Source organism: Chiloscyllium punctatum, chromosome 40 (assembly GCF_047496795.1).
Source record: "Chiloscyllium punctatum isolate Juve2018m chromosome 40, sChiPun1.3, whole genome shotgun sequence".
In the NCBI taxonomy this organism is placed as follows: Eukaryota; Metazoa; Chordata; class Chondrichthyes; order Orectolobiformes; family Hemiscylliidae; genus Chiloscyllium; species Chiloscyllium punctatum.
The window spans coordinates 62,065,677-62,086,000 of NC_092778.1; the positions used below are offsets into that span (position 1 = coordinate 62,065,677).

General features: G+C 38.8%; 1 protein-coding gene across 2 annotated transcripts in view; it reads left to right on the forward strand.

Annotated features, from left to right (window-relative positions):
• The window catches only part of cfap70 (cilia and flagella associated protein 70), an 89,602-nt gene that overhangs the window by 6,919 nt on the left and 62,359 nt on the right, over positions 1–20,324 (forward strand). For both annotated transcript variants that reach the window (XM_072560091.1, XM_072560090.1), the window contains exons 3-10: positions 109–292; positions 2,387–2,485; positions 2,576–2,658; positions 3,861–4,037; positions 9,102–9,278; positions 11,426–11,520; positions 12,182–12,287; positions 15,434–15,568. In XM_072560091.1, coding sequence (XP_072416192.1) covers positions 109–292; positions 2,387–2,485; positions 2,576–2,658; positions 3,861–4,037; positions 9,102–9,278; positions 11,426–11,520; positions 12,182–12,287; positions 15,434–15,568 — 1,056 coding nt within the window. The remainder of the gene's footprint in view (positions 1–108; positions 293–2,386; positions 2,486–2,575; positions 2,659–3,860; positions 4,038–9,101; positions 9,279–11,425; positions 11,521–12,181; positions 12,288–15,433; positions 15,569–20,324) is intronic.

Consider the following 20,324-nt stretch of genomic DNA (forward strand, 5'->3'; position numbering starts at 1 on the left):
TGGGATCATAACGTCATGTGAAGTACTGTATAAATGCAAGTCTTCTTTATTTCAGAAGCTCATTTATAAAAAAAAGATCATGACTAGTCTGTTCTATTTGCCTCACAGAAAGGGAGCAAAGGAGAGAGCCCAGTGACTTATGTCCATGCGGAATATAATAACTTCCAACTTGGAGACTCTGGAAAATTGCAGATGACAGAAAATGAAATAGAGTACAACTTTACAACCAGTTTTGACTGCACGTTTGATGGGATTCAAGGATTAGACAACCTGGTGCACAAACCTGTAATTTGTAAGTTTCTGCTTTAATTAACCATAGAATTACAAGCATTCATATACATACAGATAGGTATGAAGATGAATAAGACTGAAGCATATTAGAACTAAGATATTCTTAAGGACAGAGGTGCAGGATATGTTATAATATCAGCAAAATCTAGACTGTTAAAGTTAATTATACCATTGAACTGAACCCAGGAATATTAAATAATTAAATATACTAATATACTGTTAAACTAGATAACAGAAGTTTAGTCGCTGCAATAACCAGGACTTCTAATTATTGCAGATATGGTCAAATAAAAACATCCAGTTCTGAGTGAGAGAATATTCGTGCAGTGTCTCCATATATTGAGACCTGACTTTAGTTTTGCCTGATTATGACCACAATATTGTATTTTGGTCAGTTGTTCTGATCAAAAGTTATTAAATTGTTAATTCTCTTTCTCTCTGTGGGAAAAGATTTTCCATCCTGCTAACACATGATAGGTCCACAAAAGCAAAATTGGCCAACGGTACCAAAAAACACCCAGAATGCCCAAACAGTCTGACAAGCCAAACCAGACAGCACATGCAGACAAAGGAATACATTTCAAGCTCACTAACAAATACAGAGCACCACAGATATCCCAAAGCCCCAAGGGCATCTTCTCAACCCAGCAATACTAAAGCCACACAAAGAGCAGGTCAGACAGAGAGGTACCAGCAAGAGCATTGCTCCTAGCACAAGACAATGGAAGCAACTCACCACTTCAGAGGATACATTAGCACCTACCTGCGAAGAGGAATGGAACCATTGATACTGTCAGGATGTTGCATTGTGTGAAGGAACAGGGCATTCATCCGATAACTATTTTCCAATTGGCATCATTGTAATTAGATTACTCCATTTCCAGATGCATTGTATTTTCCCCATTTCTAATTAGCCTTATTGTGCAGCATTATTATTAAAACTGGTCTCATCCTCAGCTCTGGGAAGAGAAATTCTGATGTACCTGTACAGGCTGTCAGTTCTGTGTCAGCCTAGTCAGTTTCTCTTCCAGCGGCATCGCTTGTAATAAACTGTTTGTCAATTTCACTTCAAACTGTGCTTTGTGATCTCTAACTTATTGGGCAAATTTCTCTGACACTCTCACCAGAAACTGATATTTACAATTTCTTTCTATTATTATTTAAAATTTCCATTTTAAAAATTCTAAACAGGTTTTCTAAGGCCAGATAGGTTATCCATCAATGATATGACTGTATTTTGCTAAAAACCCAGTTACATTGCATTGACACTAACATTTTCAAAGATTCTCATAGTGAAAGTATCAGGGTTAAATTGGATTTTCATGTTAATTCAATGATTTGTAATTGATTTCCATCTATGAGGATTTTAACAGTGCATCTTATGGTAAGCTGAGAATCACTCGTAGCAACATCTTGATTTCCATGTTTAACTGTGTGTGCACAGCTGCCAGAAGTTGCTGTAAATTTAACAGAATAATGATAGCAAACACTTGACTTTTTATATCTTTGGAACAGCAAAATCTGGATGAAGATTTTACCTCCTGAGTAAAATATTTTGCTATAATTGATTTAACAACAGAGTACATTTATATAGTGTCTGTTCCAAAGTGCTTCCCAAAACATAAGCAGATAAAAATTGACACCAAACCGAGAACGAGGTATTAAGGCGGCATGGTGGCTCAGTGGTTAGCACTGCTGCCTCACAGCACCAGGGTCTCAGGTTTGATTCCTGTCTTGGGTGACTGACTGTGTGGAGTTTGCACATTCTCCCCATGTCTGCATGGGTTTCTTCAGGGCGGTTTCCTTCCACAGTCCAAAGATATGCAGGTTAGGTGAATTGGCCATGCTAAATTACCCATAGTGCTAATTGCATTAGTCAGATGGAAATGGGTCTGGGTGAGTTACTCGTCAGAGGGTCGGTATAAACTGGTTGAGCCGAAGGGCCTGTTTCCACACTGTAGGGAATCTAATCTAGAGATTAAAATTAACTTTGTCATTTGGGAACGTTTATCTTTTTTTGTTCTGTTGTCAAAGTATGTCTGGATAATTGCTTATACTTTATTTCTAAATGTTTCTTTTTTATATAAAACTATAGTGACAGTAATTGAGGTTTTACCAAAAGAGAAGAAAAAAAAAGACGAGAAGGTAATTATCCTCGGCCAAACCACAGTGGACCTGTTGCCTCTGGCTCAAGGTGTGTGCTCATGCAATACCACTTATTTATTCAGTGAAACTGATTACATGAGGCACCCACAGCTAATGTTGAATATTTTCTTACCCTTAGGAGAATGTGCATTCACAAAGACCATGACACTGCACCCTTTAGCAGGAACTGTTTCGGAGCAAACTGCATCCGAGGAAACAAAGGTAATCAGCACATAGACCACAGTTTAATATGATTTGTTATTCTTATTTCTATCCACTATTAGATTTTTAACGAATAAACATCCCTGGAGAGGCTCAGCATGTCTGGCAGTATCTGTTGACAGAAAAACAGAGTTAGCATTAGAAAAGTTATTTTGGACTCTGTAAAGATTGGCTCCAGTTTAATGAACAAGGATCAGGTTAGGCTATCCAGCCTCTTTAGCCTGCTTTGCCATTCAATAAGATCATGGCTGGTCTTATTGTAACGTCAAATGCACAAAACCATTCAAGCTCTACCTTAAAATTATTCAAAGACTCTGCTTCTACAACCTTTTTAGAAAGAGAATTTCCCTAAGCTCTTTTTTTAAATGGGCGACCCATAATTTTAGATTGTCCCAATAGAGAACACGTTCTGTTCACATCCACCTTGTCTATACTCCCCAGGACCTTATATGCTATATCCTTATTATGGATTATTTATGTGATGTAGGCATCACTAGCTAAGCTAACATTTACTGCCGAGAGGCATTTAAGAGTTAGCCACATTGCTGTGGGTCTAAAGTCACATGTAGGCCACATGAGGACAGATGTGTCCATACCTGTTTGTTATAGTCAATAGTAGTTTTATGGTGAACATTGGATTTGTAATTACAGATTTTTATTGAATTCAGAACCCATCATCTGTTATGGCAGGATTCAAACCTGGAATGCCAGAGCATTTCCAGGATTTTGGAATGAATAATTTAGTGATAATGCCACTAAGCCATCAGCTCCTGAAAATTCTCCAGTTGACTTTTGGAAGTATAACACTTTGTATTAGTCTGGGCAAAGAAGTTTAGGCCTATATGAGAGTGGGAGGTAATTCTCCAGAAGAAAGAAAATAAATGAAATCTGGGACCATTCTATCCTCCTGGTGTTATTGGCCATTGAACAAGCATTGTTGACAGACTATCTGCCATCTCAGTTCAAGATAGGCAGTGGAGTCATGGGGTAAGGGGAGATCCAAGAAACTGAAGAAACAAATGGAATAAAACTTGTCCTGCCTATAAGCAGTTCATAAAATCACTTGGCATTTTGCTTGGAAATCAGATTATCAGAAACCATTAAACTGTTTTTAAATATTAGTTGGTGAGATATGTTAAACCAAAACAATGATGATTAGCAGAATAATTTTGTATCATCTGTGATTTGTATTTTATGTACAGTCCCAGCTGGACATTGCGGTGTCCATCCCAGAACCATTGCTTTCTGAAGCCCAATTAGAAGAGTCAAATCTTCTAAGGATCACAACAGAGTGTGCCTACTCAGTACCTGATGTCTGGGCCCTCACTGGACCACAGTTTAACTATATGGTTTCTCTGCATCTGCCAGCAGCTACTTCAGTAAGTAAAGGAACCCATTACTTTAGAATGTACTAGCCACATCAGGCTTTCTTACATTGACTAAACAGCACTGAAACACCCAGTTCTTTCATGTCATGTTTACCTTCCACATAAACTTCCTTCCATCTTACTCCACCCATTCTATTAGTGCATCTTTCTATTATTTTTCTTCCTAGTACTTAGCTAGCTGCCCTTTAATTGCATCATTGCTTCACACCTCAAACACTCAATGTAGTTGTGTGTTATACATATTCTCACCATTTTTTGAAAGAACTTTCTTTTGAATTTATTAAGAGATTTACTTGTGACTATCAAGAGATTTATTTGTGACTAGGTTCATGGTACCTAGTTTTGGACTAAGGCTATGTTTTACGGGATAACAGTGATCTTCATGCTCCTATATGCATCAGAGACTTGGCCAACCCAACAGGCACTTCAAAGCCCTGAAAAAGTATCATCAGAGATGCCTTCGCAAGAACATTTAAATCCATTGGCAATGTAGACAATCCAACAGTAGCCTCCTTTCCCAAAAAACATGATCCACTATCATTAGTTTCTATACATACAAAGAAGGACACCACACTGGGACAACGCACACATCCGTGGACAGGCGAAACAAAGACACGCACGAGAATTCTTAAAGGCATGGTATTCTAACCATAATTCCATCAATAAGCACGTTGATTTAGACCCTATCTACCTTCCCTTGAAAAAAAGAACTGGAAATGACAACACCCACCTTAAGAAACCAAGATCTATAAATAGAGAGGCAGGACATACCACCAGTGCTTCACCAGAGACTCTTGCTGATGATCTTACCTTGTATGGTGATGAAACATCTCAAGCTAACTTACATACTTATCATCAACCTGAGCTACAAATCTTCTCAGAAATCACTAAATATAAAAACTGGCTAGATGTCCAAGCTGAGCAGGCCATAGCTTCACAGCAGGGGCTACAACATTGGATAACTAGAGATCCGGTACGTATTTGGAGGATTCATTCTGGAGGAAAAGATATAGAGGATTTCTGGTGGTCATCCTGATAGATCTCAAGATGAGAAAAGTGGCCTAAAGCAACTAGATAAAATGGATAATAGATAAAAGTAGACGGTCCCATGATTAGGAAGTGTTTGTGGGCACTAGCAGAATGAAAGGGAGGGTTATAAAAGAAACTAAACTAAGACAGTTGCAGGAAAAATTAGGATTTTTGTGGTCACCAAGCTACTTATACCTTCTCTTCGAAGGCTCAAGCCACAGAAATAAGAGAATATTTCATAAATATGTTGTGTGCTGGTTAGAAAAAAAAAACAAAAATAAAAACCCACAGAAATAAATCATTCTGTTGGATCAACAGTCTGGAGAAGGTCATGACTTTAAGCAGTGTTGCGATCCCACCTGATATTATTACAGTGTTACGACACAGGGTAACTCTCCTTAATTTTAAACCAGCCATACAGAAAGGATTTATCCCATGCAGTAATCTGTGAAAATTAGATAGGCTAAGAACTAATTAAAGGAAAAATTAACAACTTTATTTCTTAAAGTATAACAGAGTCATAGAGATGTACAGAATGGAAACAGACCCTTCGGTCCAACTCGACCATGCTGACCAGATATCCCAACCCAGAGAATGATTAACAAATAACTATTTACAATTCCTCCCTCTAACCCATCTTTTACCTTCCCTTCTATAATACTAGATTATTCCAAATTCTAAATTAAGATTTACAGAAAAATCCAAATTTTAAAACCAGCCAACGGTTGAATCTTCTCTTTATCTTCATCGGTAGATTGGCTCTCCAGGTCAATGTTGAGGTTTATCTTTATGCAAACACCTTCTCAGAGTGTTCTAACAGTCTACATCTGTTGGTCGGGTGGCAGTTCTCCTCCCAACTGTTCAATTTTCCCCAATCTTATACCCCAAAGCATCGGATTGTGTCATTGGCTTTTAAGATTGTCAATATACTCAATTCAAACTTGATTGGAATTTGGTAGTTTTTGAGGTATAATTTGAACTGATTGGCCTAATTCAAATCTGTTTTGTCATTTCCAGGCAACCGGCTACCCCAGTAGCTGGATCACATGTTACTTAAGTGTTTTATTGAGAACACTTGGTGCTTTCACTGCTAGCTTTTACTCTCCCAAAGGTATAGTACACCCAAATTTTCATAACAACAGGACAAGGCAGATGTCAGACTGAAATCTGGCTTAATAGATCACGTTATATTTTGATTTTAGTTTTGATGAGGTCGTCTTTTACTGAAAGGTGAACACATAATGTTGCAGTTTCAGGTTTAACCATAAAAGTGAAGTTTATTCAGCAAAAGTAATGAAAAATAAATAGAATAAATCAAACTATATATATAATACATTTAAAGACTTTGAATTATGATCAAAATGCAATCCCATTAATCCCAACAACATCCCATTACAGTACTCAAACACCAGAGATGAAAATTTCTTTTCATCTTTCTGAATTAAGAAAGATATCTGTCATCTTCCAGTTACAAACATAAAATAATGTCAGTATCCTGGCCTCAGCCATAATTTTTTTACCATTTCTTCTGGTTGTGGTTCACCCTGTAAAATACACTATTTCTGCTTACAATAGTAGTGTGAAGATTCGCAAAAAATACTGGATAATATAGTTTTCAGTTTCATCAAGATTTCACATACAGTTAGAAATAGAACAATTAATCAACAGTAATAAGTGATAAAAGTCAGCTACATTACATACATTTCTCTTTCTGCATTTCGTTTTATATCCCCAATTGTAACCTTTCTTCTTATTTCTGGAATTTTGAGAAACCACAGTTCTCTTCCCAGTCTTTTAGCATCTTACCAATTCTGTTTTAAAATGGCCTTTTTAGACATGTTATGACACGTCTCTAGGATAGGTGTGGCTTGAACTCAGACCATAGGCCCAAAAAAGGGATACTAGCATGATACCACACCAGCCTCCTTTTGTTGAACTTAAATACCAACAGCTATAGTAGTGAGACTTAAAACCCAGGCCAGATTTCTAATCCAGTGATATTGTCATGACATGACTGTCTGCCCTAGAAAACTAGTTCTAACTTACCTGTTCAGACATGACTCATGTCCCGGTACAGATGGGACATGAAGCCAGACCTTCTGGTCCAGAGATAAAGGAACACCACGAAAGACTCAGAATTTTCTTTTAATTTACAACTTTTCTAGGAATGTCATTATCTGGTAGTAAATTGGTATGGAGTCAGTGCGGCTCTGTAAGCTGGAAGAGATCCAGGTGGACACAATGTACAGTAGAGGGAATTTCCAAGAATTAGATGTTCTGGAGACAGCAATCAGCTTTGTACATTTGAGTCCTCCTTGCTGATCAAATTCACAAACAACATGCTTTGCAACTGTAACTTTTCTTCCTCTGATTCTTGCCTTTAACATGGTGAACTACTCCATCAAAACTACTCTTTTGTAGTCTACCTTTGATATTGCTGTCTTCTGATTCCATAAATACCTTTGTCTGCCTCGTGCTTCTAGTTTTAAATCCATCAGCTGTTTTCATTACCACTTCAGGCTAGATGTGAAGATAAAAATAAACCTTAGTCTACTCCTTGGATACTCAGTATAGCTTACATCCCTTATCTACTTTCCTCCGTCTATGTAAAATCATATACCTCCAGCTCCCCCTGTACTTGACTGCTATGAACTGGATATATTATGTTTTATGGAGGTTTTATTAATGCAGGCAAGAGAGAAGTAATACATTTTGTTTGGAAAAATGAGGAACAAACAATAAAGGCATGCAGGAACAGAAAGATATGGTGTCATCTATGCAAATGTTGTTGCAACATAGATTGAGAAAGGGGTTAATAATGGGATGAAGCTTTAGAGAAGCATGGATACAAAAGAAAGCAAGTTAGATAAAGCGTTTGTTTGACCTCATTTACAGTTTTGTGACCAATTTTGAGCACATAATTTAGAAAGGACTGAAGGCATGAGAGATAATGGATTGAAGGTTTGCAAGAGTAATTCCAGGTGTAAGGGACTTTACTTGTACGAATAGCTGAGGCTGTTCACCTTAGGGAAGAGACGATTGAGAAAAGATTTGATGGAATTGTTCAAAATCAGGAGGGGTTTCAGCAGAGTAGATAAGAGAGAAAACAGAAAAGGCTTGAGATCCAATTGACAATGATTTAGAGTGAAGAGCAAATGAACCAAAAGTGACATGAGGAAATACTGTTTTGTACAGAGTGTAATTCAAGCCTGGGATGCATTGTTTTAGCATGTGGTGGAAGGAGAGTTATTTTCAAAGGGAAATAGATATTTACCTGAGGAGAAAAAAAACTCCCAGTTTGTGAGTTTTGAGAAGATTTGTAGCTCAGGTTGTGGTTCTGGATGTAGGTTTGCTTGCTGAGCTGGAAGGTTCATTTTTAGCCGTTTTGTCACCATACTAGGTAACATCATCAGTGAGCCTCTGGATGAAACACTGCTAGTGTTTCCTGCTTTCTACTTCCCAAGGAAACCCAAACATATAATTAGAAAACAGGAAACACTAAAATGAACCTTCCAGCTCAGCGAACAAACCTACATCCAAATCCTAATTTACTCAAGCTGTGTTTCTGTGGTCCACTGATGATCACATTTGCCTAACATGCAAGTGTCAATGTTTTGAAATCAGGCAGAAAGGCTCTCAATGGTACAATGGTAGTGTACCGACCTTTGGGCCAGAATATTTAGGGTCAACTTGCCATGGAGGTTTGTTGTAACTTGTCTGACCAGATTGATTAAAAAATAACTTTTATAGACCAAATGGGCAGGGGATTGGGACTAGTTCAGCTGCTCTTGCAAAAACTGGCATAAACATTAGAGGCAAAATACTCTTCCTTGCTGTAATCTTTCCATGATTCTAGTCTATATTTGGTTTGCTTTTCTGGTGGCTTTCACAAAAATCCTGAAATTCTCCTGTGGCATTGTTTTAGTATCTTGGCCTCCTATATGCATTAACTTGACAAAGTTGTTAACTGATTTACAATTGTTCAAATCACATTATTTCATGCCTTTTTATTGGATTGCATTTCAGAAGGAGTTTCGTGTGTTATTTACAAATGGGACTCTGAAAGGGGAAAAGGAGCCCAGTGTCAGACCAAAGAGATGGCCAGTAAGCAATATCACTGCAATCGGAGCCCAAAATATCCCAGATTCTTTCGTAGAGATTAGCCCTTTCGAAGATGAGGATGGGGAACTAAATCGCAAAGAGGTAAGGCACAGTGTGAAATGGTGCTCCTTGATGATCAGTGCTGGGTGCCCTTGTTACTTAGCAGAAGCTTAAATTATTTCGATTTGGGAAACAGAAGTATAATTTCAAAGTTTACAGACAACACAAAATTGGGGCTGTAATAATCTGTTAGTTCTGAGGAAGACTAACAAAATAGAGGAACACTATTAATGGCTGTTCAGAATGGATGTTCAGTTGACAAATGAACTTCAATACCAGTGTGTTATTATGACCAATGTGGGAGGAGTACACTGTTTTCTATTACTTGGGTCAAAATATAAAACAAAAGTAGTTTTTCCAATTAGAGACACCCAGTTTAATATTTTATCTCTGTCAGGCTTTAATTTTTAAAAAAAATACCAATGAGATCTCTTCAATAAATGCAAAACTATTGGCTTATTATCAAAACAAAATTTATTTTATGAAGTTGAAATAACTGGTTGACATACGGAGTCAATAATATGGAAATATTAATATTTTTTCCTCTAAATAACCTAAAACAGGAGGATACCTATCAGAAAAGAGGGGTAAAAATGAATTCTCTCTCTGCAGAGGTTTGTGTTAAAAAAATACTTATACCCATTAGGGTTATTCTTGAAGGCAAAGAGGATAATGTGTAAAATATTCTGATGTCTGACATTTTTGATGTTCTGGCACGAGTGGTCAAGTTGTTAACCCTGCATAGTTGTCTCAGGGGTCTTGACAGATACAGGAAATACAATATTGAAAATTTACTTAATACTTGCAAACACTGTTCTAGAAGAACAGTAGTTTCATTCTGGGTTCTTTTCAGAAAGAGATCAGCTGTGCAGCCCTTTCTCACAGACTTCTTCTTCCCTAATTTGCATCCAATCACTGTTCTGATGAAAGGTTACTGGACTCGAAACGTTAACTCTGTCCTGTTCCCACAGATGCTACCAGACCCTGTTTTCAGTTTCATTAGCAATTTCTGTCTTTGTTCCTGTCAAACAGGTGTGCACAACAAAACAAGCAGTTATAACCAGTCAAGTGATTTCGATGAAGCCTTGTTAAAGAAATCTCCAATATCCCATTCAGTTGTGTGTAAGAGCATGTCTGGATATTAAAAAATCCTCCTATAATCACAGTAGCCTTTCAATGACCATTATTTAAATAAACTACTCCAGGTATTACCATAAATTTGAAATAAATTCACTTCTCCAAGATCCTTCAAAACCTAAATTGTCCAAGAAATTCTATAAATCAAGGAGTAGAGTGCCTTATCTCCTCTTCTGACTCCATTTTGATTTAGTCTGCTCCTTACCTCTTGCTCATCATTGATGGTGTGTGTTGTCCTTGACGGATTTTGCGTGTAAATTAATCAACTGGAGAAGATGGGTGATTTACTGGTTGTGGTTATTATGTGAAAAAGTGCCACTGGTAATTTGGTAATGCCAAGAAAAAAATATTCAATTATGTATATGAGTGGTTCTGGACATAAAAAAAAACAGTGCTTTGGCTGTCAACACACTGATGCAGACAACCAATCTACTCTGGTAAGTCCCATTTAGAGATGATTTTATTGGTTCCTTCGCAGTCAGTGGAGTAGTAGCACTCACACTCACCTCTATCCCGACCATGGCATCCATTTCCCCATTACCACCTAGGAACCAGTTGAAAGCTATTCAGACTGATAGGAGTAAACAAAAACTATTTACAGGGAAAATTAAACAATTCAAGCCTTATCTTTGTCATTTATTTATAAACATCAATCAGGTGACTGAAAATAACAGAGATACCGGAAAAGACAGATTATCACATTTTAATGAGGTGCATACAGTTGCTTGAACTGCTTAATTTGATTTCAGCAGGAATTAATGTCCCTGGTAATAGTAAATGGGTAATCCAATCTATTAGATGTAGGCCACTGTTCAAATTAAGTCTGAACCGTTTGTGTGGTGAGCATTCTATATAGGAGCCTCATTCCTGATGAAACATCGATTCTCCTGCTCCTCGGATGCTGCCTGACCTGCTATGCTTTTCTCAACTCTGATCTCCAGCATCTGCAGTCCTTACTTTCTCCTATTCTATATAGATATATAATTACATATAGAGATGTAGTCTATGTTCAACAAGAGAAACATTTGGAATTATTTCTCTTTACTATTCAGGATTGGGCATTCAGAACAGAGGCAGAAAGCGACAAAAAGCATATCACATGGAACATAGAGAGACGCTGCTTTATGGAGCCTGAGGCTTTGAGGAGGTAACAGTCATAAGTCAACATAACCAGGAATTGAGATCAGCAGTGTTTATGTGTAATTTGTGAAGTTGAATCCAGCACAAACTGATAGGGTTAAAATTCTCTGCTGTGGGGTAGCCATAAGATCCTGTATGAAATTGAGCTCAGAGTGCAAAACTTGGTTGGAAAATAGAAAATTGCTCTTGACGTTGAGAAGCTCGTCACTGATCATCTCACTCGACTATCCCAACTTCACCCTAATGCCCACATCATTCAGCGCTTAGGAAAAATCTCCTCTATGTTTTCAATCTACCCATTTCAGTGCCTTTTGAACTCATGAAAATTCGTCTTTTTCCAGTTGAGTATCGACACCTTTGATTGTAATTTCTGATAAGTTGTCTAAAACTAATACCATAATCATTAGTCTCCCCATTTCCTCACTTTTTGTTTCCTCTTCACCTCTCTCTTTTGTTTCCCTTCAACTGCGCTGTTAGCAATAAGACCCTAATCCTACGCCTTTGGCTGTTATGTAAAATAAACCATTTTTAAGTTGTGTTGCAAAGATGGATGAGGAGGTTCATCTGCTCTAGTTTGGTTATTCACAGGGTAAAAGAGAGGCGAAAAGGAAACATTGAATATCTAAGAGGAGTCTTTTTCTTAATTTATAAAAATGAATTTCTTTCAGACTGCAGAAGTACATAGCTGAATCCATGTACATCCCTGTGGAGATCAAGCGTGTACCATTAGCTCCTCCAGCTAAGGCAGGAGGAAAAGCCAGCAAAATTGAAAAGGTCAGTTAATTACTTACAGAAGTTTTTTGAGAAAAAGGTAAGGAAAACATTGAGAGCTTTTTTTTATTGTCCAACATATAAAAATAAGATGGCTGTCTTATTTAACAACTATCCATTTTAAATTCAAAAATGTCTGATCATATTTCCTATTCTAGTAACACCAAGGGCATCCACATGGCTTCTGATGTTGCACCAAACAGGGACATGACTTCAAATGTTCTGACTGTGATTCACTACTATCTAGCCTAGGAAATTAGCTGGATGTAAAATCTGCATTCCTAGTCCACAGCATGATTTCTGGGAACTAGGCTGTTACAAAATGATATTCAAGGCAACCTAATAATATTTTCAATTTTTCCTTGTTGCTTACCACTTATGATCATTTCAATCATCCACAAGTTGCATGCAGCAGACAGATATCATTGGCTGTATTTAGTAATGCTTGCCAGAGTTTTTCATTTGTGTATACCCCTGAAATATCCCCTTGCAATAATTGTAAAGAAAAAGCCAAACGTGAACTTTGGCTGAAGAGGCAGCACAGTGGCTCAGTGGTTAGCACTAATGCATGAAAGCGCCAGGGACCCGGATTCAATTCCAGCTTCAGGCAACTGTCTGTGTGGCATTTGCACATTCTCCCTGTGTCTATGTGGGTTTCCTCTGGGTGCTTCGGTTTCCTCCCACAATCCAATGATGTGCAGCTTAGATGAATTGGTCATGCTAAATTGCCCATAGTGTTCAGGGATGTATAAATTAGCTGCACTAGTCTGGGATAAGTAGAGGATAATAAGTTAGGGGAATGGGACTGGGTGGGTTACTCTTTGGAGGGTCGGTGTGGACTTGTTGGGTCAAAAGGCCTGTTTCCACACTGTAGGGATTCTATGAATTGATGAAATTTGCCTTTGAGCAGTCAGTGGATGAAGTGAACATGTTCAGCTGCTTCTATTCATAACATCAATGTCCCACTCTCAGTAGTATCCTTACATACAGATGAGGAAGGACACCACTTCAACTGGGACAACACATCCATCCTAAGACAAGACAAACAGAGACACGCACGAGAATTCCTAGAAGCATGGCATTCCAGCCGGAACTCTACCAGCAAACACATCGACTTGGACCCCATTTACCATCCTCTAAGAAAAGAACAGGAAATGATATCGCCACAGGAAATGGCATCACCACAGGAAATGACATCACCGAAACACATAAGTAGAAAGCGGGTCACTAACACCAGTGCTTCACCAGAGGCTCACTGATGATGTAACCTAGTATGGTGACGAAATGTCTGAAAATGAACCTTCCAGCTCAGTGAGCAAACCTACATCCAGAACATCAACCTGAGCTACATATCTTCTCAAAACTTGCTAATATGGTACTGTATTAAAAATAACAGAGTTGTCCTTTACTAACGTCAATTTCCAGCTTATGGCAATTGTTGAGGATATGCTACACAATGATTAAACAAATAAGCACTCAGAGGAGAAAGACAAAATAACTGCGAAAATATGTCCACATTTTATTGGCATCAGACATTATGTTACAAAGGAAAAGCTATTGATGTTATGAATAGAAGCAGCTGAACATGTTCACTTCATTCACTGACTGCTCAAAGGCAAATTTAATCAAATTGATGATGTAACGTCTGAAAACGAACCTTCCAACTCAGTGAGCAAACTTACATCCAGAACAGTACCATATTAGATTAGATTAGATTAGATTAGATTACTTACAGTGTGGAAACAGGCCCTTCGGCCCAACAAGTCCACACCGCCCCGCCGAAGCGTAACCCACCCATACCCCTACATCTACATTTACCCCTTACCTAACACTATGGGCAATTTAGCATGGCCAATTCACCTGGCCTGCACATCTTTGGACTGTGGGAGGAAACCGGAGCACCCGGAGGAAACCCACGCAGACATGGGGAGAACGTGCAAACTCCACACAGTCAGTCGCCTGAGGCGGGAATTGAACCCGGGTCTCAGGCGCTGTGAGGCAGCAGTGCTAACCACTGTGCCACCGTGCCACCCAGTGCTGAGGATTTTTTTAAGAGTTGGATGTGCACAATACATTCATCATTTTGCCAAATAACATTATTTCTGTATTTTATATTTCAAAATATTTTCTCTTGTCCTGTCTCTCAGTTAGTTGTTATTTGTTGCCTACATTAATCATCTATATTAGTGCTTAGTATATTAAGAATCTATAATAGGAGTCAGGGTTTCAGTTCTAGTGTCCAATCTGGCCTATGAATTACATACTGAAGTCCTTTAGTTTTCTCAATCAAATGGACTCAGTGTGTAAGAGGGATAGCAGAGAAATCCATTCAAGAGAAGGCAATGGACAATAAATGCTGACACAGTTGGCAATGCCCAATCCCACAAGGAATTTTAAAGAAAAAGAAGATACTGTTGTAGTTGTAATGTGCTGGCAGCACCACATTAACAACAGTGATGTGCTGGAAACACTCAACATTCCCAGCATCAAAGCCTTCCTCCTACAAAGCTAAATGCATTGGGTGGGTCATCCTGGCTAGATGGACGACAGTTGCCTGTCCAATATCAGGCGATACAGGAAACTGACCATTTATAAACAGAAAAGAGGGCCCTCCAAATAAACGTCTGAAGGACTTTCTGAAGAAGTCTCTCTAAGTGCCACAAAGACCATCACTAGTGGGTGATGCAGGCCATAGATCATGATGTCTGGAGCTGCTATGTTGGGAGTTGCACAGTCACCTTTGAGACCGATTGATTAGAAAGAAAGGCAAAAGGAAAATGAGGATGGATGTAATCTACACCTTCATTTCCACCCAAAGGAAGAGAATCTGCAGATCATGGATATACCTGATTAGCCAGCAGAGGGCCTGCTTAATTCAACGTTCCTAAAATCTTTCTTTGCAAAGAAAGGCCAAAAAGGGGATATGTAAAAGGATACAAGTGGGACTGGTTTGTAGAAAGAGCTGTAAGACTGAGTAGTTAATAAAACTCTATCTGCAAAGAAAAGTGTCTTGGTTTTTGTCTTTAAATAGTTTGGATACAAAAATTGAGATAGATTACTGAGTAAGAGGACCGAGTATAGCATGAAAATAGATTCTATTTCAATTTCTCTAAAGACTCTTTGCAGTGATCGTTATTTTTTATTTGCAGACAGATGAAGAAGGACCTGTCTCATTTCATGGAGTAGCATATGTAAATATGGCTCCTTTATTGTATCCAGGTGTGAAGCGGATTCGAGGAGCATATCAAATCCTCCCTTACAATGAGTTTGATATATTAGAAAAGGTAACATTAATGTAGTAATATTCCGTAATGCACATTGTATTGGAAAAGAATATCAAGATAGATTATGGGTCAAGAACACCCTATACATATTTCTACTCATCATATTCGGTAAGGACAAAACAAGAGACGTCCCCTTTCTCTGTCTGAAACGGGTGCCAGGCGTCTCTGTGTGTGACTATTGGGCTAGTTACCTATTTTCAGAAAAACTCTTTAAGATTGGTATCTTGAGGACATCAATAGTTTTCAGGAAACCTGATCCAGTGATCACCTGCAACAAAGAAGGTAAATATATTATTGGAATGTGGAGCTGGAAGAAGCAAAGCATTAAAAGAGATAGTCACTACTCCCATGTCTCCTCCTGTTAATTGACTCCACTCCCAACTTGATCCCCAGTCCTTGGCTCTGATCTCCCTTTCATCATGACTCTAGTTTTATGATTCCCCTGTCACTGACTGCATAATTTCCAACCCTTGCAATACAATCCAGTTACCAGTTCCAACCCAGGGTTTGAATGCTGTTGGCACCTGTTCCCAGGGCTACCACAGCCCAAACCTCAGGCACAGCAATGGAGGAGAAGGAAAGCAAGCAAGTTCTGCACTCCAGACTGCAATATCTTGTGAGGTTTCCTTCCCTATATACCCCAAAATTTATGCTTTCAGAATCAGTATGGTCACTATATGAAGGGCCATGGCAGAAACCCACAAACTCAAGTAGATATTATCTGATGACGAACCCAAACTTTGACTTTCCTTCACCACAGGCTCTTTAAACTTTGCCATAAGCATTGAAAATGCTCAACATTTGGACAGTACCAAGGCTTATCATAAAAAAATAAGAAGAGGGAGAAGGATGAGGCAATTCAGCCTCTCGATTTTGCTTTGCCATTTAATGCAGTCATGGCTGATCTTATCTCAGCCTCAACTCTACTTTTCTGCCCACTCCCATTACTAATTCAAAATCTGTCTATCTTCTCCTTAAACATATTCAATTTACCACGCAGACTTCGAAGTTTTTGGATGGATAATAAACTGTGCCCCTCACATGCAAAAAATCATTATGGTTCAATATCTGGACAGTGACTTTGTCATTTTTACAAGTTTATATTGCAAGAATTTCTGAGAGATGTGTGTTGCTTAATACTACTGATTACACAAAACCAAAAGATCTTTATTTCAAGAACGCTTTTCATGACCCCCAGACATTGTTGCTTGAAAAATAGGAATATTGCAGAATTGTGGACTGGGAAAAAGAATGCACTTGTATTTACATAGTTAAAAATCACACAACGCCAGATTATAGTCCAACAGGTTTAATTGGAAGCACACTAGCTTTCGGAGCGATGCTCCTTCATCAGGTGGTAGTGGAGGGCTCAATCCTAACACACAGAATTTATAGCAAACATTTACGGTGTGATGTAACTGAAATTATACATTGAAAATTGTCTGTTAAGCCTTTCATCTGTTAGAATACAGTGATAGTTTCACTTCTTTCATGTGTAAATCACAATTTTTTTTTTAAAATGTTGCATTCTCGGGTTAGCTGTTAACAATGGGTGATAGCTAGACAATATGTTGAAGGTGGATTAGTGGTGCTGGAAGAGCACAGCAGTTCAGGCAGCATCCAACGAGCAGTGAAATCGACGTTTCGGGCAAAAGCCCTTTCCTGATGAAGGGCTTTTGCCCGAAACGTCGATTTCGCTGCTCGTTGGATGCTGCCTGAACTGCTGTGCTCTTCCAGCACCACTAATCCAGTATTTGGTTTTCAGCATCTGCAGTCATTGTTTTTACCTAATATGTTGAAGGTATTAGCCCCCTGTGTTCTCTGTCTATGCCATGATACTTAGATTGATTCTAATCTAAAAAGTGAGGTAATGGAGTTTTACATGAATGCATGCAGTTTTTGAGCAAAGTACAATGTAACCCTGAAAGTACAAATTCACCCCACAAAATACATTTGTGCATGTGGGGCTTTGTCTGTCTGTGTGTGTGTCTGTCTGGGTTGGGGGTTGTGAGTGTGAGAAAGTGTATGTGTGTGTGTAGTGAGTGCACAGTGTCTTAAGTCTGTGAGGGGATGCATGTGTGAGTGTGGGAGTGTGTGTGTCTGTAAGGGTGTGTGTGGGTGTCTGTGTGCGTGTCTGTGTGTATGTGTGTCCATGTGTATGTGTGTATAGGAGTGCCTGTTTGTGTGAGAGAGTGTGTGTGTGTAAGAGTATCTGTGTGTGTGTATAGTGCAATGGTGATCACCTGTAATGTGTCATGAACCTAAGGTCCCGGTTGAGGTCCTCCCTATGGGTACCGAACTTAGCTATCAGCCTCTACTCGGCCATTTTTCTCTGCTGCCTGTCCCGAAGTCCGCCTTGGAGGATGGTCACCCGAAGGTCCGAGGCTGAAAGTCCTGGACCACTGAAATGTTCCACAACTGGGAGGGAACCCTCCTGTCTGTTGGTTGTTGTGCAGTGCCCATTCATCCGTTTCGTAGCCTTTGCTCGGTTTCCCCAATGTACCATGCCTCTGGGCATCCTTGCCTGCAATGTATAAGGTAGGCAACGTTGGCTGAATCACATGAGTACCTGCCATGTACAAGGTGGGAGGTGTCCCCACGCGTAATGGTGGTATCTATGTCTACACTCTGACACATCTTGCACCGCCTACAAGGTTGTATGGAGTTGTCCTGAGAGCCGTATTTACATATTGTCTTTCATGTACTTCTAATGTCATAAAGTGCTTAATAACCAATTAAATCTTTCTGAAGCACAGTTAGTGTTATAATCTAGGGAAACATGGAAGTCAATTTTCAAACAATAAAGTCCCTCAAACACAATAAAATATATTTTGTTGAGTTAGTTTAGGAATTGGTGAGAATACTTGGAGAAATGGAGCAGCCATTAGCACTGCTACCTCAGTGCCAGGGACCAGGTTCAATTCCAGCCTCAGACGACTGTGTGTGGAGATTACACATTCTCTCCATGTCTCCGTGGATTTCCTCCAGGTGCTCTGGTTTCCTCCCAGATTCCAAAGATGTGCAGGTCAGGTTAATTGGCCACGCTAAATTGCCCATAGTGTTCAGAGATATGTAGGTTAGGTGCATTAGTCAGGAGTAAATATAGGTTAATAGGGTAGAAGAATGGGTGTGGAGGGTTGGTGTGGACTTGTTGGGCCAAAGGCCTTGTTTCCACACTGTAGGGATTCTATGATTTTATGAAATCCACTACTCTTCAAAAATGCCATGGAATTTTTAATGCTCATCTGAGAGGACAGTTCACACCTCATTCCTCTCAAAAATGACACTTCAGCAATGCAACCTATCTTGAATCAAGGGGCTGAGTGTCCAGTTGTTAACTTAGCTAATGATGCAAAATATAGATAGGAAACCAAGTTGTGGAGATGACATAAGGACTCTGCAAATGATTTACATAGATGAAGTGATTGGGTAAAAATGCTTCAGACGGAGTATGATTGGGAAAATGTGCTCATGTCCATTTTCATTGGAAGAATAGAAAAGTAGCACGTTATTTAAACAGGGAATGACTGCAGAAATCTGAGATACAGAAGGATCTAGGTGTCCTGTTATACAAATTGAAGAATTTATTATGCAAGTATGGCAAGTGATTAAGAAGGCAAAGAGAATGTTGTTGTTTATTGCAAGAGAATTGGAATATAAAAGTAGAAATGTTTTGTGCATGGTGTTGGTGCAGTCATCATGGAGTACTATTTACAATATTAATCTTAATGTGTTGGAAGCATTTCAGAGAAGGTTCAGTCAGCTAATACTAAAGATGGAAGTGAATTGTCTTTTGAGAAAAGAGTGGAAAGGCTAGTGCTGTCTGCATTAGGATTTAGGAGACTGATCTTCTTGAAATACAATGTTTTGAGGGGACTTGACAGATGTTTGATGAAAGGATGATTCCCCTTCACTGTGGAACAGACAAGAACAAGGGGACATAGTTTTTTTTGTACAAACAAGGTATTCCATTTGAAACAGGGGTGAGAAGAATTTTTTTCTCTCAAAAGGATAGTGGAAGCTTCAGCACTCCCCCAGAGAACAATGGAAGTGAGGTCATTAAATATATTTAAGGTAAAGATAGATAGATACTTGTCTAATGAGGGTTTCAAATGTTATTGAGGGTCGGCAAGAATGTGGAGTGTGGGCCACAATCAGATCAGCCATGATGTTATTGAATAGTAGAAGGGCTTGAAGGACCAAATGGCCTCCTTGTGCTCCCAATTTTTATGTCTGTATGTTCATTACACTCATTGAGAGCTAGATTAAAGCTTCTGGAATGGAGATTGATGCCATGACCTCTGTTTTAAAGTTGTGACAGCCTCCTCTGAGGCAGGTGTGCTATTTAAAAGAGCACCTTAACTACTCGTTTTGGTCTAATATTTAGATACTGGTGGTATAAACTTGAGTAAATTATGGGAAAAGTAAGCACAAGGCACTTGTGACTGATGACAAAAATAAGAAAAGCAAAACAGAAATAGGATTAGGCTATTTTATCCCTCAAGACTGTTCTGTTAATCAATATCATGACTGACAAATTACCTATCCATATATCTGCCTTTAGTCCACATCCCACATACCTTTGGTTAACAAAAATCTACTATCCTCAGATTGGAAATTCACAATTGAACTAGCTTTGGTTGCAGTTTGTGGTAGATCACACCAAACCCCTAATCACACTACCATATTGGGCAAGAATATCATGTGTGACACAAATGAGAAAAAAGGCAGTGGAGAAATTAATATGGTGAGAAAT